This window comes from Dothidotthia symphoricarpi (genome assembly GCF_010015815.1).
Source record: "Dothidotthia symphoricarpi CBS 119687 unplaced genomic scaffold P153scaffold_11, whole genome shotgun sequence".
Classification (NCBI taxonomy): domain Eukaryota; kingdom Fungi; phylum Ascomycota; class Dothideomycetes; order Pleosporales; family Dothidotthiaceae; genus Dothidotthia; species Dothidotthia symphoricarpi.
The window spans coordinates 534,885-560,669 of NW_022985018.1; the positions used below are offsets into that span (position 1 = coordinate 534,885).

Sequence of the window (25,785 nt, forward strand, 5' to 3'; positions counted from 1 at the left end):
CCGAATATCTTGTGAAGGAAGAGCAAGTAGTCGCTCCTCTGTGGCTATGACTGAAGCACATGCGTCGAATTACTCGGCACCTGCAGAGTTTACCTAACAAAGCAAACGTGGATTCGTTTGCGCTAATTTCACTAGCGTGCTGAGCCCTGCATCACCTCACGTGAAGTACTTCTATTTACTAACGCGCTCGTGTCAGTCTCATTGCTCAACCTGACCTTCACCTACGCGAGTTCAACCAATGAATTCGCGCAAGAGGCCTGCGGACCCTCACTCGAGGGGCCACAGTCCCCCAGAGAAGCGGTATCGTGCGCCTGACCGATCGTCAAGACTTCCAGATAGGGTATGGAGCTAATCCTACAGTTTGCATTAACGCAACAACTAAAAGTGGCGCTGACTATGTGAAACAGTATGTGATGTTAGAGGATTCCATCAATTCATTGGCTCCTCTGTTTGCGAAGAGTTCCGTCGCTGGTTGATCCAGCAATATCACGAGGGGCCTTGCGTGAATTTCAAGATGGATCGTTCGTTGACTCGTATAGGCCGCGCAATGATCGAGATGCTACGGACAAGAGACCGCAAAATGGTCTATTGCGAGCAGAGGGTAATCTAGCAGCCCAGAGGACTGCAAGTGCGGAACAAAGTCCTCTACACATCATGTCTCCCAATAACATTGGGAGTCCAGCACACGTTGCACCTCCAGCTCCATCGATGCTTCCTGCCATTGCTGGGGCTTCCGTTTCTGGTGGAGGTCTCATGTCTTCCTCTTCGCACACGAACCATCTGCAGCAGCACGAAGGAGCTATTGATAGAGCACCTATCAGCGTAGCCTCACTACGAAACATGAGGGACAAGAAAAGAAGGCAGGCCATCGAAACTGAAGCGAAAGCTCCCTCTACCACAACGTCAAATCTAGATCTGGAAACACAACTAAAATCCGTCCAGACTGAATTGAAGCAGTCCAATAAGGAACGAGAGAAAGAACACAGAGAAATGTTAAGGAAGATTAAACGGCTTGAAAGCCTGTCTCCTCAAACATCTAGTCTCCAGGACGAAGTTGGTCACCAACAGAAAAGTTTATCAAGCAATCACGCTTCACAAGAGGACGTGCTCGCGCGGCTGAATAGGCTAGAGGATTTGAAGCCGTCTTTCGAAAAGCTGCCTGCCGAGATAGCAGGGCTCGACAAGAAGTTCGAGCAACTCAAGGCTTTGTCGGATATCGTTGAAAGCCTGAAAGACGACATAGCAAAGCACGCTCAGAGACTCGACCAAGCATCAGCCAAATCTGAAGCTATCGATTCAACTTTAGGAAAGCTTCCAGGTTTGAGGAGCGATATTGAGTCTATCAAGAATTCCAGGAAAAGCCAACCAAGTCCTCCTACAGGGGAGGATATCAACAAAGTAATGCGTCAGACGGTACAGTCCGAACTAGACAAACCCGAGGGTGTCACCAAACGTGCCATGAAGAGAATGGAAGAGAAGCTCAACAAGCAAGTGATGGAGGCATCGAATCAAACGAAAAGGGACCACGATACGCTTGAGGAGAAACTCTCGTCGGAACTAGCCACGCTCTCAGACTCTGGACAAAAGACGGATACCAGCATTTCAACCCTCGTCGAAAGAATTCACGAAACCGAGAGCAACGAAACCAAGAACTATAGTAGACTATCGACGTTGCAAAAAGACTTTGAAAAGTTTCGAGGAGACACTGTGAAGGATGTTGATCAACTCTTTGACGAGACCCGCGATTTTGTCCAGAAAGACAAAAATGGCAAAACCTTCCTTGAGAAACTCAATCAGATCGAATCTAAACAAGAGGGAAATTCCAGCAAACTGAAGCATGTTACCAATGAGCAAGAAAGTCTTTCCAAAGAACAGCTGAAACTGGTCGCCCGTCTGGTTGTAGTAGAAAAGACGTTGAAAGGCAACAACACTGTCCTCTCAGACTTTGAGACGGTCGCAACGACAATGTCTCGATTGAGCGATGCATCCGAGAAGGCTGCCACACGAACGGAAAAGCTAGAAAATGATATTGGAGAGGTACAGAAGGTTGCCAAGAGTGTCAAGGATCTACCGGAACGCATCAAGGTCTTTGAAGATCGAGCCTCCAGCCTGTATCAACTTCCTACTCAAATTTCCGACATTCAGACTCAAGTCACGGCACTTGCGAATTTAGAAACAAGGCTCGCAAGCATAGAAGCCCGAAAGCCTGTTATGCTAGACCAAGGTGGCACACAATCGGGGCAGGTCCAAGTCGAGACTGGCGCCACTCAGAAGACGATGGATGAACAGAATGTGCGATTAGAACTGTTGCAAGATAACTTCGCCGCCATTGACAGTGTTCTCTACAAAACAGAAGAGGTTATCCACAACCATGGCGTTGCTATTGAAACCCTTCAAACAGGAATTCCTGAGCTCTTCGCAGAGTATTTTGATCCGTTAAAGCGTGATTATGAGCAACGGTTCACTACCCACAGCGAGCAGCTGGAGGTTTGCCAAGACGAAGTCTCAAAGCTGAAATTAGCAGTAGCCAGAGTGGATCCAACAGAAGTAATGTCCGTCATCGAGGACACAAAAAACCTCACGCAAGAAGTGTCCGATCTCAGAGTCTCCCTGCACAATGAAATTGCCCAGCGAGGTCAGGACATACAGGACGTCAACGGACAACTCGCGACCAAGGAAGATACACTCGCCGTCGTTCGTCAGTTTGACTCAGTGCGTCAAGGTTTGAATAACCTCGAAAGTCGATATCAAAACATTTCGACCGATGAACTACATCAGCAGATGGTTCACTGGTTTGTCCAGATGTACCCCTCAAATGCCGTTATCCTGCAGCAATTCTCGGTCGTCCAACAGGATGTCGCTCGACTGATGACTTTCACGCCCCAGATGAACTGGATCAAGTCTCACGAAAAAGATCTGTTTGCACTTGCGACAATGGTATCGCAGCTGCAAACGCTTGTACAGCCATCCAACACACCCCACCAGCTTCCAGATAATCAAACCAAGATCGATAAAGTTTCCACCGACGTAAAAACAGCGATGACGACTTCCGAAGATAACAAGTCAAAGATGAACCAGCTGACAGAACACGTCAATAAGATTGGCTCCGCATTGACGACTTTGCAGACACAAGTCAACAGCCTCGACCTGGAAAATTCGCCGTTCGCCAGAACTCAAGAGGTGCACGCCTTGGAAACAACCGTGCAAAAGCTGCAGGAGGACGTCACTACCGGTTTTACCGATGCACACGACGCACGTGTAGAGTTGCGAACGGCTGCTGGCACCGCAAACGACCAACGCGTGAAGGCGGAAGCGAAGATCAAGAGCTCGGTAGAGGAGTTGAGAACGTCGTTGTCAAATCGTGTCGAGGCTGTGGAGGAGTTGAGAACGTCGTTGTCAAATCGTGTCGAGGCTGTTGAGATTGACGGGACTAAGCTCCGTCGTGAGTTTGACGACCTGATGAACGACTGCATCGAGCCGAACAAGGAGTTATTCGCCGACAACTTCCCCTTGGTTGTCATCACCAGAATCAGCGAGGTCCAGAGAGCTGTCGAATATGTTAATCAGCAGCTGCCGAGCGGCTCGCTACTGCCGATTAAGTGGAGTCGCCCTGTTGCCGACAATGATGATGATAAGGGCAACGGCAAGGGGAAGGGAAAGGCAAAAGTTAAGCCGTAAGATCGCCTTACATTTCTTCGGGTCGACAACAACCACACTTCTTTCCTTCCCTTCCGGACGCACACACAGGTGTACTCTTCTATCCACAAACCAAACTTTTCCTAGCGTTTCTATCTGACGGGGCATATACCTACGACACACGATACCCCAAATGCGTATTTCCTACTTATTCTTGTTTGTACACTACTGTGCGGCATCCTCTTCTTCTGCAGCTTGTCACGGGGAGGTATTAGTAGCTACTTGCATATTTCCGGGCATACCACATATTACCTATCGCTGGCCACGAAGGCAGGGAGTATATGAATGAGGGAGGGGTTCTGTGGATGAGATACATTGTAGCTAGTAATGCAGGGTTTGATGATGATGTTGGTTAGGAGATGTTGGTATGCGTGATATATATCGATACAACTATATCTACACGTAGCCCCGCTCATCGTAACATACATTATTCAACTTCCTCACACCATGAAAACCACCCCTTGACAATCGATATCCCCCCTCCCGCCCTGCACAAACGTGCAATACACGCTCGTCTGCCAATGCGGCTTTGGCCGTGGTGTTTCGCCGGGTGCGCGCGGCTTGCTGGATGATAAGCCATGTGGAGGAGCGAGATGGAGAGGAGAGAAATGGAGAGGATGGAGAGGATGGAGAGGATGGAGAGGATGGAGAGGATGGAGAGGATGGAGAGGATGGAGAGGATGGAGAGGATGGAGAGGATGGAGAGGATGGAGAGGAGGAGAAGGGTAAGTGCATTTTTTACTAGGAAGGGAGGGCGGGGAGAGGGGTATGCTGTATGTGTGTGTGAGTGGGGGGCGTTGTGAGTGTTGTCTTGAGTGGCATTGTGAGGAGGGTAGGACTGTGATGTCGAGTATCCTGTCGATTACGGCCGTAAAGTCACATCACGCAGAAGACACCTATTTGCAAGAATACTCGGAAAAAGAAGGAAGGATCCCATCTCCCGATATTGGCCACATACACACGCGCACATCATGGTATCGTTTCGAACGCCAGGTGACACAACTCTCCGCAGTCGCTATGACGCCCCATCCATGCATGCCCCTCGAACGCCCAGAACCCGCTTCTCGCCTCACAAAAAAAAGCTACTTCTAACCCACCCCCCATTACAACATGGAAACGCTTTTACCAAGCACCAAAAAACCCCGCATACACCCCACCCCACCACCCCCCTACATAATCCCCTCCATCCCCATCGGCGCCTGAAACCCACTCAACCCCTCCCCCGCACTCGTCAGCCTCGCACACAAGCTCAAGAAAACAACCGTCTCCGTAGCAGCGAGGTAGTTCAAAGTATCGAGCAGAATCTTAAGATGTCGGGTGAAGTTCTCCTCGTATTTAGCCAACATGTCGTACATTTTGTCGACGCGCTGGGGGTCGTATACGAGCTGAGTGGTGTGGCGGGAGGCGGGGAGGGCGGCGGAAGAGGCCCCCAGCGAGGTGTTAACTTGGGCGACGAGGTCCGGGTCTCCTGTTATGAGGTAGCGGGAGAGGGAGTAGGTGAAGGAGGCGAACATGCTGCATGTGGACATTATTTTGTTGTTAATCTGGTGCGGAGGGGGGTTAGTATGTGTGTGTGTGTGTGTGTGTGTGTGTGTGTGTGTTGTGGATATAAAAGTGAGTGTGTACGTACGCGTAGTAGTTTGCTGTTGGTGAGCATGCACTCTTTCAAGCAAGTGGCGAGGAAATCAACATGGTCCTGCATTAGTTCGTCTACGGTTCTCTCCACTGGGGGAGCACCGCTGCTGCCGTCTCCGGTCGCTTTTCCCTTGCCCTTTGCTTCTTCCTTGCTCTCCTCGTTCAGGCGTGACATGAGCGATGTCCAGTTTGGCTCGATGACTTCGGCGGTGCAGTAGTAGGTGAGTTGTTGTACGAAAACGAGCATGCGCGCACGAAGTGTCCACGCCCTCCGTTTCCACAACTCGATGCGCGGGTTTCTAGACCGATGCTTCCAAGCTGCGTTCTTGCCCTGCTCGCCCCAACACTTTGCAAGGTCTGTCTCGAGGTGCTTCAAGCTGAGTAGGTAGCGGAAGAGTAGTTGGTATCGTGTAAGGGTGACTCTGCTGACTACCAACGATAGCGGGAACGGCATGGCGTAGTCAAACACCAGGGCCTGGTAGCCTGTAATGTTGGTGTCGTCGGTGATCGGTGCTGTACTTGCAGGGGTATAGTTTGATAGTGTTGCGCTGGCATCCTGGTCCAAACCCGTGACATTGACAATCTTCATCAACCAGTTTGTGAGTCCAGTATCGTTAATCTGCACTTTGATGTCTTCCTTGTATGGGTCTTCCACAGCCACGGATCCAGCATGTCGTGTGGCGAGATCAAGCAGGGATTGAAGTTTGCCAACATTGACGTGCTTGGCGGGCTTCTTAAGCTCGAGCTCGCCCATTTCGAGAAAGTAGGAGAAAAAGTCGGATCGATCGAGGAAGAAGTAATGTTTGAGTGAGCGTAACCGTGCAGGCAGTTGGTGGGTTGTGAGGAGGAGATTGAGAAGCGATGAGTTTGCGTATGCGTATGAGGAGTTGACGTTGTCCAGGAACCGCGGGTCGTCGAAACTCGATGGCGCATCTTGGACTGTTTTGCTGACATCAACACCTCCACACTCGCGGACAACATTGAGGTATTTTCCAGCTAGGAGCACTTTGTCCTTGACGGCTTCGAGCTGCGGGGGAACGAGGGCATCCCGAGCAGTATACCGCTTTTCCCAGTACTCGTCGGTGTAGTCTTGGTCTAACCTCTCCCTCTTGATACTCTTCTGTTCCTTTATCAAGAACTCGGAATGCGGGTCCTTGATCCCTCCGTGATGTAGCCACTCGTTTAACATGGCCATGTACGGTCTGCTGGCCTCGCGAAGCAGTGTTGTTAGTAGTGTGCGGGCTGCAGGGTCTCCGGACATGGACGACAGCCGCTTGGTGATGAGTCCGAGCACGCTGCCACCTTTGCAGAGCTTCTTGCTCGTGTTGCCGCCTTCGCGCAGTGACTCCAGAATGTTCTCGAAGTCGTTGGTGTCATCCCCAGAATCGTCCTCTTCCTTGTCGTCTTCCAGGATGCCATTCGCTTTCAGCAGTTCGATGCCAGTTGTGTAGAGCTGGTACAGCATGTGGCTCGTTTCTTTGGTGTGCAGGCTCAGCACGTGGAGGGTGAAGGAGGGGTTAGTCAGCAGCTGGTGCTCCAGCTGGGCGATCAGTGTGAGGTAGTCTTTCAGCAGGCGCCGTATGGCTGCGCACAGGGCGTGGTTGACTGCGCCGTACTCCTCCCTGCTGAGCACTTCGACACAGGCGTCGACGGCGATGTAGTGCGTCGCCATCTTCAACATGGACTTGGAGAGGTCTCGCAGGCTCTGGTCCACGCCGTGGAGTATGCGAAACTGCGGGCCCAGCAGGCGCTCCTTCTCTTCGTGGGGATTGTACACATCGCTGAAGCGGATGTACTGCCCCTCAAAGCCCATAAACACAAACAACAGGTCCTCGAGTATGGCCTTTTCCTGTGCGTCTAGCGACAGCTGGGCGAGCGGCGTGGGCTGGAGCGTGGCAGGCGCCGTCGAAGCCAGCGGCGGTCTGGAGACGCGGGTCGCCAACGGAGCCGTTGTGTGGGCGATGAGCGAGGCTTGGGGCTCCCATGGAGCGGGAGCGGGCTCGGGTGACGCCTTCCTCGACGACGTAGTGCGTGACGGTCTCTCGACGTCGCGCACCTGTCTCTCACCGCGGCTGCGAGCATTGGCGCGGCTCTCGGTCGAATGTTTCAGCGGGCTCCTCGTGCGCCGCGTCTCCGTCTCTCGCTCGCGCACGTCGCGCTTCTCGGTGCGGCGCTCGCTGAGCATGGTGGAGGCGGCCATGGCGACGGGCTGTTTCCTGCTGTGCGAAGTCGAGGCAGGCCCGCGTCGTTCGTGGTCCTCGCCCATGGTCGTGGGTGCGACGCGGGGCCGCGAGGTGGATGCGTAGTTGGCATTGGCCGCCCGCCGCTCAGGCTTGGTGCTGGGGAGGTTGCGGGAAGACATTTGGGCCGGCGAGGCTCTTCATGGAGCTCGAGGGGAGCGCGGCTTGCTGTTCAACTGCGGCTAGCTACACGACATTGCACTGCACTTACTGTTTGGTCCCGCGCTTTCCCTGTCCGCTACGCGTCGGGCACCTACGCTAAGCGAGTCTACCCATGCAGGGACAGCCTCGCCGAATGACTTCACTCCTCACCATCTCTGACCCCACACTCCTGACTCGTCACAGTCAGACGCCTTGGTTTCCTCATCCTACAATCCACATTTACTATGCGCCATACAGTCCATCACTATTCGAGACAAGCAACTGCTCCATGTGCGCCCAGTTTGCCTTCCTCATGTATCACGACAGCCAGTAGTTTCCAGCATCGTCCTCACCAACTATTGGAAGCTTCTGAATATATCTCGCTCGGCTGTTGCTGCTGAAAGGTCGACATTGAAAAGGTTCGCCTGAGTCCAGTTCGAAAACGTTATCATATGCATGCCACTGTTGCCAAAGAACGGCGGCAGTTTCGCCTAGTTCTCGCGTGTCATGGTGAATAATGCCTCCACCATGCGCAGAGAATATTGCCCTCATCCATAAAAGGCTTTTCTTATTCTTCGGTCTGACTAGCAGCAAGTTTCTCAATCGCCGACTCGTGCAGTCTACTCAAAAACGTAATGATGAAAGTCGCCGTGAGTGGCATTTCATTAGTAAACATTACTTCTTACATCATATATAGATTCCGGACTACAAATCCCATAGCTTTCCCTCATCGACGTTGCAATCTTCCAAGGTAGCAAGTTCAGAACAGCGAAACTAAATCATTACAGTACATTAACCATCTATCCATATTCCCTCTCGAAACCCTCACAATTCTTCCAAATACTTGCGCAACCAAATTCATCCATACACAACCCAACAAGGGACATTCACAACTCTCCCGTTCCCCACAAACTTCCCCTTCTAAATCCTGACTACCCTCAGACCAAAGTCTCAACCCACAACCCCCTCTCGCTCCCTCTTCCGCAGCGGCATACACCGCCTAACCTGTCTTGCAAGCCGTCCCAACGAAGGCCAACCCTTACGCCCTTCCTCCTGCTTCTCCACGTCCCCTGGATTCGAAGGCAAAATTGGCGCGCTCGAAACCCGCCGTCTGGAAATCTGAACTGGAGGTGTAGTCACATGCTCGTCGTTTGCAATGCCCCGGCGCGCCGCGAACACGTTCCGGATCTTGTGGGGTGCCCCGCGGATGAGGGGGAAGGAGGGTTTGTGTTGGGTGTCTTGGGGTGGTGTTCCCGATGTTTCAGCGAGTTCTGGAGGAGGAGTAGGAAAATTGGGAGGTTGAGCATCTTGGCCTGCGTCCCAACTTCCACGGCCGCTGTCGACATCTTTGGCGGGAAGAGGAGGTTTGGAGATAGTGGTTGGGTGAATGGCCCGTATCGTGTTCTTCCCCAAACTATTTCCCCTCCCCTCTTGGCTCACGCTGGGTACGGTGGGGTGCAGTCTATACACCGTCGCCGGCAGCACGGGCAACGTTCGTCCGTTCTCATTCGTTTCATTCGTTTCCGGACCCCTTCTCATCACCGCAGCAGTATTGGGCGAGTACACCGTCTGTCGTAGCCAAGACGCCACTTTACCATCCACCCCACCCCCTCTCATCTCTTCAGCCGCACGTCGCTCCTCCATCTTCGCCTCCACTGCGTCAAAATCGCCAAAATCAATCGGTGACCCGGTTAAATCCGCAGACAGCCAGCGGTAGCGCATCGACGGTGTGTGCTGTGACCTGGACGCAAAGTGGACGTGCTTCTCCTGATCAGCTGCCAGACTCTCCGACTCAGGTTCAGGTTCTTCTTCTTCCTCTTCCGGCGGCGAGTCCGTCCCCGCGATCCCTGGCGGAAATGCAAAGTCCCGCACGACGACATTGTATTCGCGTCCAGCTTGCACAAATCTGCCCAGGGGGTAGAAATGGCGCGCTTCGATTGGGGTTAGCGCGAATACCTGGGAGTTTTGGAGCATCACCTCGTGGGTTTCTACCGGGAAGCTTTCATAGTTGTGTAAGATGGGCTCAGGGTCTGGTTGTGGCGACGGGTTGGGATCTGGTTCAACATCTACAAACCCAGGGTGCAGACTGTGCTGCGTTTCTGCGGGCGGTGAAGTCGTGGCGTAGGGGTTATTCGCGGTATGGTGTGTCACTGCAGTGGATATCGAGGTTGTCTCGAGACCTCTGGGCGCCATGATCAAAAGATCCTCTTTACTCGATGACGCCGACGTCTGGTCGTCGTACACATTCTGCCCCGAAATAATACGCCCCTGTCCCTGCTTACACGACGACTCCGACACGACGCGCTCGCGGCTCCGACACGGCACAACAGGTGGTACCGAACACAAAGACTCAGTGCGTCTATGTGGCACATACGTCCTATCGACCGACGAAGTCCCCGAACAAGTACGTTTGTGCTCGTAAACCGACGGCTCGCAGACCCTCGGATTCCCCGTGAGCGTGAACTTCCGCATCGGAACGGACTCATTGCCCAGTGTGTTCGACGCATACGGTGCGCCGGCGCTGGCAAGGCGTGGTGGGGACTCGAAGATGCCCCGCTTGTGAGACGTGTTTCCGACTACGATCTCGGAGATGGGCGTGGTGTGCGTCTTGGTGCGGGGGTGGTAGCGTTGGGGTGCGCCGTGGGGTCGGAGGGAAGTCGTGTTTGCAACCGGACTGGGCGTGGGGACTCTTTCACCCGCAGGAGTAGGCGCGTAGCATTTAGTGAGCGGGGAGGGCGGTTTCGTCAGGCCGGCGATGAGCTTCGAGTGCACCCCCTGCGGCATAACATGGATCGTTTTCGTCTCAGGGCCGTAGTGTGAGGAGACGAATTCACAGTCGAGATAGCTGACTGGCGAGCATCGCGAGGAGGACGTAGTGTCACTAACACGTGCACCAAAGCCACGAAGATAGTATGAACTCGCTGGCCGGGCTCCTGGGGGTAACTGGGATAGTGAGGATGAACGCTCGCCCACTCCGCGCTCGAACCCCTCCTCCTCCTCCTCAGCTACAAGACTGGTCCGCGCAGCGATCTGGAGAGCAACCGCCGCGTCTCGAGCAGATCCGTGTTTCGCCCAGCCACATGACTTCAAAGATTCAACGGCGAGAGCGTTCCTCGGGGGCATGGCAGGCGTGGTGCTAGATGAGGCGTTTCGATGCTGCTGCTGTTGCTGCTGGACGTAAATCACCGCCCGTTTGTTGATATCGAGGCCCTGCACGCTATCCATTGCAGAGACGTCTGGTCGCGGGGTAGGACACGGTTCGGTTGGTTCCAGGTATGCTAGCGCACGGCGGAGACGGTATCGTACTCCTGGCGATGTGTTTCGCGGTGAGTCTCGCCGCTGTCGGACGCGGTAGCGCGGTGTGGATTGAGGCGGGGGACTGCCTGGAGCGGTTGGAATGGTCATGTCGAAGAGGGTAATGGGTTGAGATGGAAGTGGAACAGGCTGGATATATAAGATAGTAGCTCCGGTACGTCGTGTAGCAAACTATTCAGCAGTCAGCGAGTGAACTGTACAGGTAGTCGGATGATGTGGAAAGCCTGGATCCCACGATATCGACGTCAAACACACTGCTTGATGAGTGAGTGAGCGCGAGTAGTGAGCAAGAACCCGCGATTTTAGGCAAGGTCTGCACACAATGTGCACCTACGCATCTACGCGTTGTAAACTCCCAGCACAGGCGCGTATCCTCAGCCGAAGCCTTACGATTCCCACCCCACGTGACCAATGCGTTCACCACCGTCGTACCTCACACACACCCAACCCCCCTTGTGGCGACACACAACCCCCAACAACAAAACCACTCACCTCTTCAAATAACCCCAGCGTCAAGTACGTACGGTTCGAACCTAATCACTCCAGATCCGCGTTTACTCGAGAGAAAAACCCCGTCTGCAAGCAGCCAGCAAGAATCCGCTGATCATGTTGGTGGATTGCGGTGGAACTTGACCGCGACATCAGACTGCGCTGCGGTTTCTTCTTGTCGTGTTGGGTGGTTGGTATGTCGTGTTGCTTTTGCACGGATGGACGGCCGCACGGTTCGCGGGTTGTGGGTTGCTCGCATCGCATTGCATCGCATCGGCGCTGGGAGGGGAAGGGGATGTGGGTATTAGTCGTTCGGGGAGATCAAGTCGCTGCTTTGGTGGTGTGGCGTGGTGGTGTTGTGTAGGTCTGGGTTGGTGCGTATTTAGTGTTGGATGGCGATGTTGGGAGGGAGGGAGATGGGAAGATAAGATGGTCGGGATTCTCAGGTACTCTCTTGGGACTGGAGGGATACTAGCAATGCTGCGTGATGTAGTAAATGCGGAGGCGATATTTGGATGTCGGGAACATTATGTGCAGGGCGTGGGAAGATCAGATCAGATCAGAGCAGATCACAGGACTTTTGCTGGCGAGTTGTTCAAGGGTATAGGTAAAGATACAGTTAGAATATTTTTGACTTTCCTACTGATTATTCGTATTTCAACATACAAGACTAGTACGTCTTAAACGGACATCCCTTATCCACACTACTCGCCTTGGTCTTCTCCTTGATAATCTTAACCGTCAAATCCATCAGCTGCTCGCCCAGCAGCGCATCATTCGCCTTGTCGCTGCCCTGCTCCACAATCGCGGGCGGGGTAATGTACCGGCCGCTCTTCTCCGTCTTAGTCGCTGCGAACATCGTGCTCACGCAGCCCTGGAACTGGTTCTTCTTGAACGGGTTCATCAGCACGCTCATGCCGTACCCGAGTAGCGGGTACGCCTCGTGGATATGCTCGGTTGACTGTCTCGTCTCCACGATGCCGGGGTGCGTCGCGTTGACGAGGAGGTTGGGGTGTTGCGGTGTGACGTGGCGGGCGAGGTATTTTGCGTGGAGGATGACGGCGAGCTTTGAGCGGCCGTAGAGGGGCTGGGGGCCGATGTCTGTGTTGAGTTCGTCGAGCGATTCGAACTTTGTGTCCTTAGGCGAGTTCTCGTGGATGTTGGAGCCGAGGTTTACAATGCGGACTGTGTTGCCGTTGTCTGCTGTCTTCTTCAGGATGGGCAGGAGGTGCGAGGTCAGCACAACGTGGCCGAAGTGGTTGATGGCCATGTGCAGGTCGACGCCGCTCTTGGAGAGCTGGTACGTCATTATGCCGCGAGCCGCGTCGTTGATGAGGATGTCGATTCTGTCGGTTTTCTGGGCAATCTTCAGCGCAGTCTGGCCTGTTGCTTCCCAGTCCGAGAGGTCGCAGTTTATCCATTCGACTTTGTTTGCGGCCTCGTCGCCCATCTCTTCGCGGATGGCTTTGATGGCATCGGCGGCAACATCTTCGCCTATCGAGATGATGAAGAGCTTGGAGATGTTGTGCTTGAGCAGCGTGTGTGTGCAGCCGTATCCAATGCCCTCTGAACCACCCGTCACGACGGCAACCTTGCCAGTCAGATCCGGCACCTCTTCGAGCGAGAAACGGGAGCCCTCCGGTGCGAGCTCATGAGCACCAGGAACAATCTTCCCCAGATTCTCCGCAATGGTGTTCTTGATAGCCTGCATCTTGGAGTCGGCGGGCACTGGTCCTTTAAGACGATCGGTATTCTCAGCAGCGTAGTATCTGGATGTAGTTTTGGACAAGAAGGCTCTTGAGATCGAGGACGAAGCAGGACGGGTGCAACGCAAGGATAGAGCCGGTCTAAATAATTTGATGGATTGCATGGCTTGTGATATCAACCTGCGAATCTACACCATCCTGCCCTCTTACAGTAGATCTGGGGTGCGCTAAAAGGCACTGTGACGTCCTCGAGCTGATCAATACGATACATGCTATTTGTCGTGATGTATACATGACAGCGTGTGGACTCGTACAGCTGGCGGACGCGTCTGGATGACGGCGTCTTTGCTTAGAATTGTCTAGCGTCGTGCTATCGATAAGCGCGTCACGCGACCTGGCGTCTTCTTCGTGTCCGCGATATATCGCTGTCGCGTGCTATGCCTTGAACAAACATGATTGGCAGGCATATCGCATAACGCGTTCGCCCAGGACTTCCCAACATCCACACCCAACGCCTAAACACTTCAAGTACCAACCCTAGCACCCCCACACCACTCCACCATGCACAACCCCACCACCCTCCCCCCCGACGTAGCAGAAGCGCGCAAAACCCGCATAAATGAAGACCTAATCCTCTGTTTCGCGCGCGTCAAAGGCCCCACCCCCTCCTCCGCCCAGGGCATCGGACTATACACGCACATCGCCGGCCCGCACAGGAAAGCCCAACCCACGGCTGCAGATCCCGAATTCCTGCCCATCGGCGGGCCGAGGCGCATCGGGAGGGAATGCGGCTTGGAAGCGGAGACTAGCGCGGAAATTAAAAATCTTTGGGATGAAGTGCAGCGTGTGGTTGGGGAAGAGGAGGGTGGGGTGAAGGCGGGGATGGGTGTGCGGGAGTTGGGGAGGAGGTATGGGGCGTTGGAGGTTCCGGCTGGGGAGGGGGAGGTGAGGAGGAGTGATATGGAAGGTGGGCCTACGCACTCGACGATGAGGGGAGATGTAGCGATGGGTGATCTTGCGGAGAAAGCAACGCCGACGACGACGACAACGACCAAGACAGGCAACATGTACGAGGCGAGTCGAGATCCACGCCGCCGGCGTCTCTAACCAGGCAAACACGATTTTGAGAAGACATGAGTACATTTGTGAAGGCGCAGGAGTATTCGAGGATCGCACATATACCCATACATTAAGATTCTTCTTGCTGGTTCGAATTTATTGCAATATCTGTGCACTTCCATCGCTGATACATACGTTCTATCAGACAACACCACAAGACTAAACAAACAGACGAACAGGATACGTTCAAGTTCCTCCCTCTCCTCTCCTCTCCTCTCATCTCATCTCATCTCATCTCCCCTCCTCTCCACCACCACCAACAAACCACTAGTTTCCCACCCCCCTACGACCCAAAGCTCATCTTCAGCGCAATCCTCGGCTCACCCCCCTCCTCACTCCTAACCTCCCGTCTCGCAGCCCCCTGCCCACTCTTGAGCACAGTCTCCGTAAACGACCTCTGCTCCGCACTCAACCCCGCGACCACACCCCTAAACGCCTCCTGATCCGCGCCCGCGAGTTCCATAAGCCTCGCGGCCGTCTCCTGCGCAGCAAGCGGCTCCTTCTGCGCGCGGGCCAGCAGCGCAGGGATGATAATCTTACAGGCAACTTGCCGCTGCCTAGCCTCCGGCAGCGTAGGCACAAAAGCGACGAGCGTCTGAGCGAGCGTTGAGCGCGACTCATCCAGGCCCTCGACATCCGAGGGGTTGGCGAGGAAAGTGAGGATGTGGGGCAGCATTTGCGCGGCGAGGTTAGCTTCAAAGGCGCCCTTTTTGGGGAGGAGGAGCAGCGAGCGGCAGCATCCTGCGGCGACTTTGCTTGTCATCCTGTTGCCGAGGCAGTCGAAGAGGTCTGTGACGAAGCGCTGGACGAGCGGGTCGTTGGGGGAGAAGGCGGATGCGGCGGAGCTGAGGAGGATGGTGGTTGCGAGGATGGTGTTCTTTTCGCAGGCGAGGGCGGCGTCGAATTCGCGGTGTTGGGCGTGGCGCAGGACGGTGAGGAAGCGCGTTAGTGTTGCGCGGAGCTGTTGGCTTGTGTCTTCTGTGGCTTCGGCGTGGGGGGCCAGGCTGGTGACGAAGCGCTTGAAGATGGGTAGGGACTGGGGGACGACTGTGGCTTGACATGCTCCGGTTCCTAGGATGGTGGCGAAGATGTGGAGGATGCAGGCGTGGAGATCGGCCTTGATGATTGATGGGAATACCTGTGCGGCATCTACGAGAGCTGCGAGTGCGGTTGTGAGGAGTGCGACGGCTTCTTCGTTCAACTCATGACGGGCTAGGCGATGGTCAGTGACTACTACGATGATGATAGAATCGGCACATGTACCTTTAGTGTTGCTGTCCTCGAGACCAGGCACCAGGCCTGACAAGACCAGCACCATGATCTTGGTCAATTCGAACAGCTGATCAATATCCTCCGAGAGCTTTTCGTCTCCATGAGCAGCGCTAGAGATCATTAGCAACCAATCTCTCCCAGCCCGTGAATCAATCTTACCCTTGTTCTCTCCGCGCAGAGGGATGGCCAAGGCACAAATTCCTCGCGATCTGAACGATAGTCGTCTGCACAGTCAAGCCCTCAGTAAGAACCAAACGGTCCAACATATCCATAGTTTCCGAGAAGACGACTTCCTGATAAATGGCATGTCCGGAGACCGATGGTCGGAGGATCTTCTTTAGAGCTTGCAAAATTTCCAGTATCTGCTCTTTCGATGCTTGCAGATCGCCTGGCCGGCCCGCCAACGCCTCGAATGCAAGACCGAACAGGACAAAGAAGAAGGCCACCGGCTCATCACGGTAGTTGATGTGGTCCGCCTTGCCGTTTGGAGCCGATTCAGAGAACTCAGTCTTGCCGTCTAGAGCATCGAAGACGAACTCGCTGTCTTCGTCGATCAAACTGGCGATTGCGTCGACCAAGTTCAGCCACGATTCTTGGTAGAACTAGAGATGGGTAAGCCAGCATAGCGAAAGTAGTACTCGGATTTTAATACCTTCAGGAGAGTTTCTCGGTTGAGCGCTGCATATATGGTGTCGAGACTTCCAGACAAAGACGCCGATCCCATAGACGACGAGATATCAGGCTCAAACCTCAGACGAGCATATTCGCGGAGTGATGCAAGCCATAGTGGTGTTAACTTGGCGATGTGTGGTTTCAACACATCGACGAGGTATGTTTGCTCAGCACTCGCAATCTGAAGCTCCGCCCACGCGGAGAAAACCGACATCTTCACCATGACCTGCGCGTTCGAGCTGAGGCCTCTCAGATCACCAATAGACGCAGCCTCTGTTTCGCCTGTATGATATTAGCGTAGTGTCATGATTGCAATATACAGGCAAACATACTTGAGAAGTTCTCGAGCGCCGATACGAGGAGTTTGAGGATACGGCCCATTCGATCCACGTCTGTGACAATTCCAGTAGCTATGAACGTAGCACAGACATTGACCGCTTCAGCTGCAAGTTCCGGCGAGGAGTCTGCTGCAAAAGCCGGAGTAAGCGCCGACCCGATTTGTGCCTGATATTGCTCGAGCAGCGTCACTTCAGCGAAGTCAGGGTCAGGAGTCTTGCCAAACAACTAAACCCAAGAAGTTAGAAAAGACAGCCAATCTTCAAGTTGCAGTCCAGCTCACCTTCAGTACTTGGTCGATAATCTTCAACCCACGTATCCGCAGCTGAACCACACCAGCCGTAGAGGCAGAAAATGCAATGCGCACGACGTCGGCAACTCTTTGCTGCAAAGCCAGTACGCAAGGCGACTCTTCTCGGAAGGCGGCCTCTTTACTGACCATCGCGACGAGTTCGCTCAACAAGTCCATGCCAAAGGTTCGTACCTGCCACTTGAGCAACTCCTGGCTGACTTGAGCAGCATCTCCGGGCTGAGTCCCAGGCGCATTAGAAGCAGCGGCAAAGCCAGCAACCTCTTCGTCCTGCAGATCAGTAGCGCCAGCCTTGGGTTTCGACTCGATAGTTTCTTGTGTGTCGACCTTCTTTGTCTTTGTGAGGACAGAGTGGCACCGCTGGACCCAGGTTGCTGTATCAGTCAGGCCAGTTTGATGTAGCCAGTTACGTAAGATGTTCCGCACAACTTCGTGATCAGGATTACTGTCAAGTACATGCCAAAGCTGGTCTTCCAAGCCTGGGTCGCCTGTCCGGATGATCTCTTCGGTGTTACGCCTCATGAGGTTGTGTAGTCCATCGATAGCCATGTCTCGGATCTGTGTTGAACCACCCTCTACCAGTTGCTGAAGGTGCTTCACGTACCCGGAGAACTCCATGTGACCCGGAGCATACAAGGAGAGATGTTCCTGGCAGCGGAGACTCTCGATCCCAATCAGCTCATCATCCTCCACTTTGAACAATCCAATGAGCGTCATGATCATGTCGCGCGCCTTGGCCATGTCCTGAAGATCTGGGCCGAGAACGTTGATAGTGCTGTCTATGCAACGTGCGATAACAGCTGGAGAAGGCAGATCGATTTCGATATTCGAAGAAGCCAAAGAGGAGGATTCGTCGTTGTGTGTATCTGCAGCATACAGCTGCGCAAGCATGCCGAGTGTGCTGGTAACATAGCTGGAGAAAGACAAACCAGCGGAGTCAGCCACACGCGATAGACTGTCCAATGCCCAAAAGTGCACCACGGGGTGGGGGTCGTTGCCGAGGGACATCAGTATTCCAAGAATGCTCTTGAGATGGTAGCTGGCGGCCATCCCGCCAAGCTGGGAAAGAATACAGCCCAGTGCAACAGCATAGCCTGACCGAGCGTTGGGTTCGCGATTCGCAACAATCTGATCAACCAAGTAGCTGACTTCGCTCGTGGTGAGTGCGTTTCCAGAGCTACTGCAGAGACGGCCTAGAGCCTCCCCAGCAATGTTACGAACATAAGCATCGGGAAGGATGACGAATAGCTATATCTGTTAGCATTGGAAAACAAGGGTACAAAGTCACTTACATGTAACAGCTCTTGCATCACCTTTTCCACCGCCGGCCCTTTCAGACTGCCAGGTGCAGAGCGCGTTTCCTTGACGGCGACCTTCAACGCGGCAAGAAGGGCGTACGAAATATTCACCATCATTGCAGTCTTCCTGTTAACGTCGCGCTGCAGACTGCTGGCTGATAGGAAAGACGTAATCTGCTCTAATATGCTCTCCTGCACTTTAGGTGTCTGCAGGGGCAGGCAAATAGCGAACAACTGTAAAGCGGCATTTACGACTTCAGTAGCTGGAGGATCGGGTAGCTCAGTTGCATCAGTAAACGGGCCGATGTACAGCAATAGAGAATCATGTTCGCGAGCACTGCATATGGGTGAGAGGAGCTGGAGCATATCAGCAGTTGGTTTCGAGACGATGAGGGTTTACGTACAGTACGGTCGACGATTGCTTCCGAACCATGTTTAGTGATCCAGTGGTGCTGGGCTTCAGTCTCGTGCTCTCCGGGCAATGGCTTGATATCGTAACCCCTGACAAGTCCAGTAACACCAAAGCCATGATTGTCTGCGACTTCCCATATGCTCTCAAATGTCCCCGCGGCACTGGCGATAGCAGTGCTGAACGAGCTGGTGGTATAATTATCAGGATCAGCAAACGACGCGACCGCAAAAGAAAGGAGATTCGTCTGAAGCAAGACCTCACTGCTACTAGCCGGGCTCAGTTCCAGAAGCTTGGTATAGCATTGCAGCACTCGTCTTCGCACCATCAGGTCAAAGTCATGCAGCTGCAGTGCAGGCGACAAGCGCTGGGATATGTCGTCGGTCGTCTTCTTGGCTGGCAGGGTATTGAGGAACAACGTCGTATTTTGAAGCATCGCAGCCAACCGCTTCGTCACATCCAGTGTTAACAGCCTGCTGTTGAATTCCAAAAATGTCAAGATACCGCCTAGAGCGCACTCTCGTACATGTGCAAGGAAGCTGAGCTCCAAAACATTCCGCTGCACCATGTTGTCCTTGTTGAGTGGCTTTGGGAGTGCGTTTTTCCACAACAGAAGGAGTTGCGAAAGGTGAATCTTGACAAAATTAGGGCCAAGCGTCATCAAGCCTCCAATCAGTATCCACGCGACCTGGATTTGTGTGGATGATATCCTCAGGTCGGAGTTACTACTCGACTTGAGTAGCGAGGTCGCCTGTGAGAGTACCCTTGAATTAACATCCACAGATCCATGGAGTGGTTGGGATGTGGATGTACTGAGGACAGCAGAAAGGCCGTTCGCAAGACCAACACACTTCCTAGGCGACTTTCGCGGACCAGAAAGAAGACCTAGTTCTCGATTGACGCTGTTCATGCATATCGTCACCGAGGGTAGCAGTTGGAGTGGACAGGCCAAGACGAAAGAGCGCAGACAGGCCGAAGCATACACCTGAACACTGTAGCTAGGGTGTTGCAGCACTTGGAGTAACGCATCTCGAGTGGAGTCGGAAATAACATTAGTAGCCGACCCCAGGCTGTTAAACAGCGAACCCAATGCGCTCAGTGCTCCAATCAACGTCTGTTTCGATGGCTCTGGCCGTTCCTTCAGCACCTGAGGGTAGTCCTTCAGTATCTCATTGACCAGGAATTTCGCGGCATTCAATTGTCCAGACTCTCCGAGCATGTCGCGGCCGATAACCGTTTCGAGGATGACTGCGACGAACTTCCTCGCGCTGAGGGTGCGATAGCGGTTTTGCACTGTAACGGGGCTGCTGAGAAGGTCGACGAAAAGATTCTGCGCAATCTCAGCATACTTGGCCTCGACGACCTGCTCGCCCAAGCCCCTCAGTGTCTTCATGTAGCAGATGGTGATTCCAGCTCTTGCGCGGTTGCCAGTTGCGGTTCGAACATACTGCGTGGAAAGGAGTTTCAAGAGGCTCGATATAGTGAAGGAGAGCTGTGTCGCCGACTTTCTAGGCGCAGGTGATTCAGATCGGCCATGGATATCGTCATCGCCATCCATGTCGGTTCCCTTCTTGCCCTTCTTCTTGAACGTGTTCGATCGGACAAGGATCGGGAGATCCATTGGCGCATTCTCAGAGTAGTTCTTGACTAACGCAGCGCTGATGCATGAGGCAGCCGCATGTCTGACAGCAGCAGAACTACTGTCGATAGCCTTCCAGATAGCGGTCTGCAGTTTGTCGAAGTCGTTGGAGTTGTCGAAGAAGGACGTGTGTCGGATAAGCTGCTCGAGACAGTAGCATGCGCTTGTCTGTACCAACAGAGACTTGTCGCCAGCACATGCGTTGCGTGCCTGCTTCCACGCATCTCTTGCGACGAGCTCATCAGCCGAAGGCGCAACCCCCTTGAACACTTTCCCCACCGCCTTGAAGAGAGTTGCTCTAAGCCCCGTATGGTTTTGCGCAGACTTGATCAGGCGTAGCAAGGAGTTTGCCGCGTGGGGAGAGAATCCTATAGCGCTGTCTCCCGCCGCTTCAAACACGGCACCGAGACAGTGCGCGGCTGCATGCTTCACCCGGACGTCCTTGTCGCTCTTTCCCGTGCCATTGAGTATACCGATTAGCTCAGTGATGGATTCAAAGAGCAGTTTGCGATCCCCCTTGCCGAATATGCCGGCAAATGCTCGTCCCAGGTTGGTTCGGATCACTCGCGTGGGCGCGGGCGAGGCCAGATTGATGACCTGGAAGAGCTCCTTCTTGATGTATATTTGGTGCGCCGAGGCTCCATCGGCATCGAGGGAGGCAACATGGCGCGCGAGGTCCGAGGTGAATGTCAGCAGGTAGAGATCCTGTTGTTCTGAAGGGAGGGCGTGGAGCTTCTTGACGTCGAGCTCTGGGTTCGAGGGGTCGGCGCTTGTTGGCGGTTCGTCTGGCGCGGTCATGTTCGCTATGGGAGGCTCGCGGGCCTGGAATGTGTGGGTGTATGTCGATAGGAGGGCCAAGTCACATCGCGGGGAGGACTAGCATGCTGGACGTCGAGGGGTGGAGATGGGGGTAGAGTTGCGGACTCCCGCGCTTGGCGAGGCCGATCATCTCCAACTTTTTGTCGGATGCCCGCGCCTACGATGATACAAGACGACTCTCGTTGAAGTCCAGTCCAATCCAGTCCAATCCAATCCAATGACCTCACCCTTCCGCAGCGCAACCCGCGCCTTGCTCTCCGTCGAGCGTCTCGCCGGCCGTCAAGCAGCGCGCCCCCGAAAAGTCCAACCCCACGAGCAAATACGGTGTCTGAACAGCACCGCAACCCTACAATCAGGCCACTCGTACGTCCGTCCCTCCCAGCCATAACACGCACACGATACCAACCACCCCCGCAGAAAATGGGCGTCCATCAAGCACGACAAAGCCAAAAACGACGCGGGCAAGAGCAAGCAGCGCTCCATACTCCTCCGCGACATCTCGCAAGCCGTCAAGCGGGCAGGCGCAAATCCAGACATGAACCCACATCTCGCCCTCGCCCTCGTCACGGCCAAGAAGAACGCTGTCCCTAAGGCGTCTATCGAAGCCGCTATAGCGCGGGGTCAGGGCCTGTCTGCCACGGGCGCCGCGCTGGAGACACTCGTCCTTGAAGCTATTCTGCCGCCCTCGGTCGCTGCCATTATAGAGTGCCAGACGGACAATAAGCTGCGCGCGCTCGCCGACTTGCGCCTGCTTGTCAAGGAAGCGGGCGGCACCGTGTCGTCGGTGGGGTACATGTTCGAGAAGAAAGGGCGGATAATACTGGGGAAGAAGGAGGGCATGGGCGTGGACGAGGTGCTGGAACCCGCGCTGGAAGAAGGTGTGCTGGATGTGGTGGAGGACGAGCAAGGTCGCGTCGTGCTGTACACCGAGCCCGCGCAGATGAAGACAACAGCAGAGACGCTGGCAAAGGCGCTGGACATGGAGGTCGAGGAGAGCGAAATCATATACGATCCGAACGAGGACACCAAAGTCTCGCTGGACGATGATGCGGCGGCCAAGGACCTGAGCAGCTTCTTGGACGAGCTGCAGGAGGTGCCGGGCGTGCAGGGTGTGTACATGAATTGGTCCAAGGGCGGAATAGCAGACGAGCTGTGGGAAGATCTGAGCGGGAAAGTAGCAGTTTAACTGCGTCCCCAGAATATATAATACACCTCCACAATCCACAATCCAAAATAGTGTACACTATCAATCTCCCAACACCTCATTATAACGCCATCCATGCACATTCCCCACCCCTCCCTCCCAATCCATTTCCATCCTCCGCTCTACCCCTCTCTCCCCCCAAACGCCTCCCGCCCCCTCCTCTCCTCCTCCTCCCTCCTCACCCTATTCGCCCTATTCCTCGCCTTCAACCTCTCCAACTCCTTCGCGATCTCCTCGCGCTCATACGGAATGCGATGCGTCTGCTCTGGTTTGGGCCAGAAGTCCGGGACCGAGAACTTGCCGTCGAGGTTCGTGCCGAAGTAGTACATGATGCTGATGGGGAAGAGGATGTACATTCCGAACTGGGTGGGGTGGGGTGAGCTTGGATGTGTGGTGAAATGGAGGGGGGGGGGGACGCACTTTGAAGACTTCGAGGTTTGGGCCGCCCATTTTGGGGGATATTTTTTTAGGAGAGAGGGTGGGTGTGGTGCGAGGGAGATGTTGGATGTTGGATGTTGGATTTGGTGGAGTGATGCAGTGCAATGCCATGGAAGGGAGCGGAGGTGGGAATCTTTTGGATGGTCTGTGCTCGCGAGTGTCGTCGTCGGTCCCGGCGCGAACATGTGGGTCTTGGACTTGGACATACAGAAGAACTTCTTCTATATTTCTACGTTACACACATACCTGGTCTGTCAGTATTTTGAGATGCAGATGTGATTGTTTCGCAGTCTGGAGTGTGGTTCTTTCCGTGAGTGCGCAGGGTGTAATGTATTATGCTTATGTACATATGCGATAGATACACAGGGCTGGCTATGTATTGTAGAGAAATAGCTATACAGCAGGGAATATCTACACTTCATATACTCTCCTACGCGTTCTAACCACACTGTAATCTCCTCCGCAATGCAATGCATCCCAGATGTTGGGACAAGGAGGTGTCGGCACTCCGCACACCTCTCTAGCATCAAAACCTCTGGACCTCGGCCCAACACTAAAACCATCATCACCATCATCACCGAGTCGTCAACCCACCGCCGCAATCAATCCAGCACCCACCCCCACACTCTCCGCCCCAACTTTCTTTCCCGAATATTGCCCACCATGGCCGAAGACGGGATCCTCGTGGAATACCGCGGCAGAATCGCCATCATCACCCTCAACGTGCCGAAGAAGTTGAACGCGCTGGGCGGAGAATTATACTACAAGCTCGCCGTCGCAATGCTCGAAGTAGCGCAACACGACGAAGTCTACATCACCGTATTGACAGGAAACGGGCGCTTCTTCTCCGCGTACGTCCACCCATGCAACATGCGCACAGCACTCCCACAAGTAGAACAAGCACTAACCCTCCCCCCAGCGGCGCAGACGTATCCTTCGGCAGCCAAGTATCCAGCGACGCCATCGACGAGCGACACCTATGGCTGCGCTCCTTCGCAGCCAACAACCTCCAGATCACACACGCCTTCTACACGCATCCGAAGATCCTAGTCACGGCGCTCAACGGGCCAGCCGTCGGGCTATCCGCCGCGCTGATCGCGCACAGCGATTTCATTTACGCGGCGCCGCACGCCTACATCCTCACGCCCTTCGCCTCGCTCGGCCTCGTCACAGAAGGAAACGCGAGCATATCCTTCGTCAAGCGTCTGGGCATCAGCAAGGCGAACGAGGCGCTGATTATGAGTCGGAAGATTGGCATTGAGGACCTGGTGGCGACGGGGTTTGTGAATAAGGTTGTGGATGTGGGGGAGAAAGGGTCGCCTAAGTTTCTGGCAGCGGTGCTGGGTGAGGTTGAGGATAAGCTGGGGGATCATCTGAATGGTGAGAGTTTGCTGAAGATCAAGGCGCTGATTCGGAAGCCGGATTTGCCGTTGTTGGAGCGCCAGGGCGTGGAGGAGGTGTTTGGCGGGATGGAGAGGTTTCTTAAGGGTGTGCCGCAGAAGGAGTTTGCGCGGTTGGCGAGCGGGGAGAAGAAGCATAAACTGTAGAGGAAGTGTAATAGTATAGAAGTGAAGTAGAAGATGTGAGATCGCCCGAATAATAGATTGGTTTGGCTTGGTTGAGTAGTGACATGATATGACTGACGGTTTACCCAAGGGACACACCTTCAGAAGCCAGCAGTTCGCCTCCCAACTCCACTGTGCTCGGTGTGTTGTTCGACGGAGGCGCTGCAGGGTGCGGGTCATCGGGAGGAGGTGGTGGTGGAGGCTGCTTTCTCCCCTGCCGCCTCTCTTCTTGGAGTTGATGCTGCAAGTAACTCGAGTATCGCAGCCCGACGAACAGGAAGAAGGCAGAAGCTCCTATCGCAATCGCCGCGCGCCGGGTGAGCACCCATCGCAGGCCCTCGACCTCGCTGCGGGCATCCGAGTTAAGCGCAACCGTGATCTTGTAGTTGAGTTCCTGCAGCTGCACACACAGCATCAGCACCAGCACTAAGAAACGAGCAAAAGTGCTGTCGAGATGAAGAAGGAAAGGGAGAAGAAAAAAACATACCTTCGTCTCCATACTCCTCTGCTCCTGCCGAACAATCATCTTCCTATCATCAAACAACCCCTTAAGTTCATCCTTCAAGTTCCCCGTAACCTGCCCAAGCCGTTGCCCCACAATATCAACCTCATGCTTCAACGCATCCCGCTCCGTGCGCATCCTCTCACGCGAACCCGCGCGCGAGTTCCCAATCTCCGTCTTCAGCTCGCTGCACGCCGCGCGGAACAAATACGTCTCATTTTCGACGTTCGACTTGGACACAAGGCCCTCGCGCGCAAGCTCCATGTTTGTGATCAGCAAGCTGCGCACAGCTTTCATCGTGGTGACGCTCTGGTCGGGCGTGAAGGACGACTTGGTTAGCTGCTGCACGAGGCCGTAGGTGTCGAAGTGGTGGACGTAGGGCGGCGTTTTGAGGTGCGGGGGTTTGTGCTGCTCGGGGTCTGTGGGCGTGGGCATGTGCAGGATGCTGTCGAGGGGTTTGGGGTCGCCTGTTTTGGGGGGTTCGGGGGCGGGGATTTGCGGCGCTGGGTCGATGATGCTCGGGGGTGAGGGCGTGGAGGGACTGGTTGTGGGGGTGCGTGGTGGTGCGTGGTCTTCTTCCTCATCTTCTTCTGCCTCTTTTACGGGCGGTTTTGCGCTTGATAGTAGGGCTTGTTTGTTGGCGTTCTCTTCGCGTGCTTGGGGAGATGGCTCGAAGGCTGTTCCGTAGCGTTGGGGGATTGCGTCCTGCGCGTGGTGCGCTGTTGTTGCGAGACATCGCCTTCGTGGAGTCGTTTGGAGTGGCGCGCGAGCGCGGGCAGGTATCCTCGAGGGCTTCGAGGGCTTGAATAGCGTAGGCCATAGAAATGGCAATCTTGGGGCAGTCATCTAGTCGCGTGCCAGGGGCGATGGAAGAGTCAATTGCAGATGAGAGCTCGAAAGTCAAACTACTGCCGAGTCGAGCAGGTCTTGGCAACCTGCGATCATCGCTGTCACATGCCAACGTCATCAGAACAATCCAT

General features: G+C 54.4%; 10 protein-coding genes across 10 annotated transcripts; 4 read left to right on the forward strand and 6 right to left on the reverse strand.

Annotated features, from left to right (window-relative positions):
* Window positions 1-214: 214 nt before the first annotated feature.
* P153DRAFT_397108 (uncharacterized protein) lies at window positions 215-4,140 on the forward strand. Its single transcript, XM_033671530.1, has 2 exons — window positions 215-339; window positions 540-4,140. The coding sequence occupies exons 1-2, from the start codon at window positions 239-241 to the stop codon at window positions 3,676-3,678; spliced, it is 3,240 nt and encodes a 1,079-aa protein (XP_033523276.1). The 5' UTR covers window positions 215-238; the 3' UTR covers window positions 3,679-4,140.
* A 725-nt stretch (window positions 4,141-4,865) lies between these two features.
* On the reverse strand, window positions 4,866-7,764 carry P153DRAFT_341222 (uncharacterized protein; the record flags this gene model as incomplete). The annotated part of the gene is made up of 2 exons (XM_033665915.1): window positions 5,327-7,764; window positions 4,866-5,240 (listed from the first exon to the last, which is right to left on the reverse strand). Exons 1-2 carry the CDS (start codon window positions 7,691-7,693, stop codon window positions 4,866-4,868), a joined length of 2,742 nt encoding a protein of 913 aa, XP_033523277.1. The 5' UTR covers window positions 7,694-7,764.
* A 700-nt stretch (window positions 7,765-8,464) lies between these two features.
* P153DRAFT_367207 (uncharacterized protein) lies at window positions 8,465-11,111 on the reverse strand. The gene has a single exon (XM_033668212.1). The coding sequence runs from the start codon at window positions 10,935-10,937 to the stop codon at window positions 8,664-8,666; it is 2,274 nt and encodes a 757-aa protein (XP_033523278.1). The 5' UTR covers window positions 10,938-11,111; the 3' UTR covers window positions 8,465-8,663.
* Window positions 11,112-12,135: 1,024 nt separating this feature from the next.
* On the reverse strand, window positions 12,136-13,532 carry P153DRAFT_367208 (NAD(P)-binding protein). Its single transcript, XM_033668213.1, has one exon. The coding sequence runs from the start codon at window positions 13,384-13,386 to the stop codon at window positions 12,187-12,189; it is 1,200 nt and encodes a 399-aa protein (XP_033523279.1). The 5' UTR covers window positions 13,387-13,532; the 3' UTR covers window positions 12,136-12,186.
* A 114-nt stretch (window positions 13,533-13,646) lies between these two features.
* Window positions 13,647-14,441, forward strand: P153DRAFT_397112 (uncharacterized protein). Its single transcript, XM_033671531.1, has one exon. It carries the CDS (start codon window positions 13,784-13,786, stop codon window positions 14,327-14,329), a length of 546 nt encoding a protein of 181 aa, XP_033523280.1. The 5' UTR covers window positions 13,647-13,783; the 3' UTR covers window positions 14,330-14,441.
* Window positions 14,442-14,624: 183 nt separating this feature from the next.
* Window positions 14,625-21,097, reverse strand: P153DRAFT_431742 (HEAT repeat protein-like protein; the record flags this gene model as incomplete). Its single annotated transcript, XM_033672923.1, has 8 exons — window positions 18,634-21,097; window positions 18,224-18,586; window positions 16,905-18,179; window positions 16,618-16,849; window positions 16,266-16,567; window positions 15,773-16,215; window positions 15,605-15,723; window positions 14,625-15,553 (listed from the first exon to the last, which is right to left on the reverse strand). Exons 1-8 carry the CDS (start codon window positions 21,073-21,075, stop codon window positions 14,625-14,627), a joined length of 6,105 nt encoding a protein of 2,034 aa, XP_033523281.1. The 5' UTR covers window positions 21,076-21,097.
* A 179-nt stretch (window positions 21,098-21,276) lies between these two features.
* P153DRAFT_367209 (YebC-like protein) lies at window positions 21,277-22,360 on the forward strand. The gene is made up of 2 exons (XM_033668214.1): window positions 21,277-21,459; window positions 21,514-22,360. Exons 1-2 carry the CDS (start codon window positions 21,314-21,316, stop codon window positions 22,280-22,282), a joined length of 915 nt encoding a protein of 304 aa, XP_033523282.1. The 5' UTR covers window positions 21,277-21,313; the 3' UTR covers window positions 22,283-22,360.
* A 62-nt stretch (window positions 22,361-22,422) lies between these two features.
* P153DRAFT_386095 (uncharacterized protein) lies at window positions 22,423-22,750 on the reverse strand (the record flags this gene model as incomplete). Its single annotated transcript, XM_033670495.1, has 2 exons — window positions 22,423-22,662; window positions 22,721-22,750. The coding sequence occupies 2 exons, from the start codon at window positions 22,748-22,750 to the stop codon at window positions 22,423-22,425; spliced, it is 270 nt and encodes an 89-aa protein (XP_033523283.1).
* A 553-nt stretch (window positions 22,751-23,303) lies between these two features.
* Window positions 23,304-24,353, forward strand: P153DRAFT_367211 (ClpP/crotonase). The gene has a single exon (XM_033668215.1). It carries the CDS (start codon window positions 23,602-23,604, stop codon window positions 24,283-24,285), a length of 684 nt encoding a protein of 227 aa, XP_033523284.1. The 5' UTR covers window positions 23,304-23,601; the 3' UTR covers window positions 24,286-24,353.
* A 32-nt stretch (window positions 24,354-24,385) lies between these two features.
* P153DRAFT_357394 (uncharacterized protein) lies at window positions 24,386-25,651 on the reverse strand (the record flags this gene model as incomplete). Its single annotated transcript, XM_033666728.1, has 2 exons — window positions 24,386-24,703; window positions 24,791-25,651. 2 exons carry the CDS (start codon window positions 25,649-25,651, stop codon window positions 24,386-24,388), a joined length of 1,179 nt encoding a protein of 392 aa, XP_033523285.1.
* Window positions 25,652-25,785: the final 134 nt, after the last annotated feature.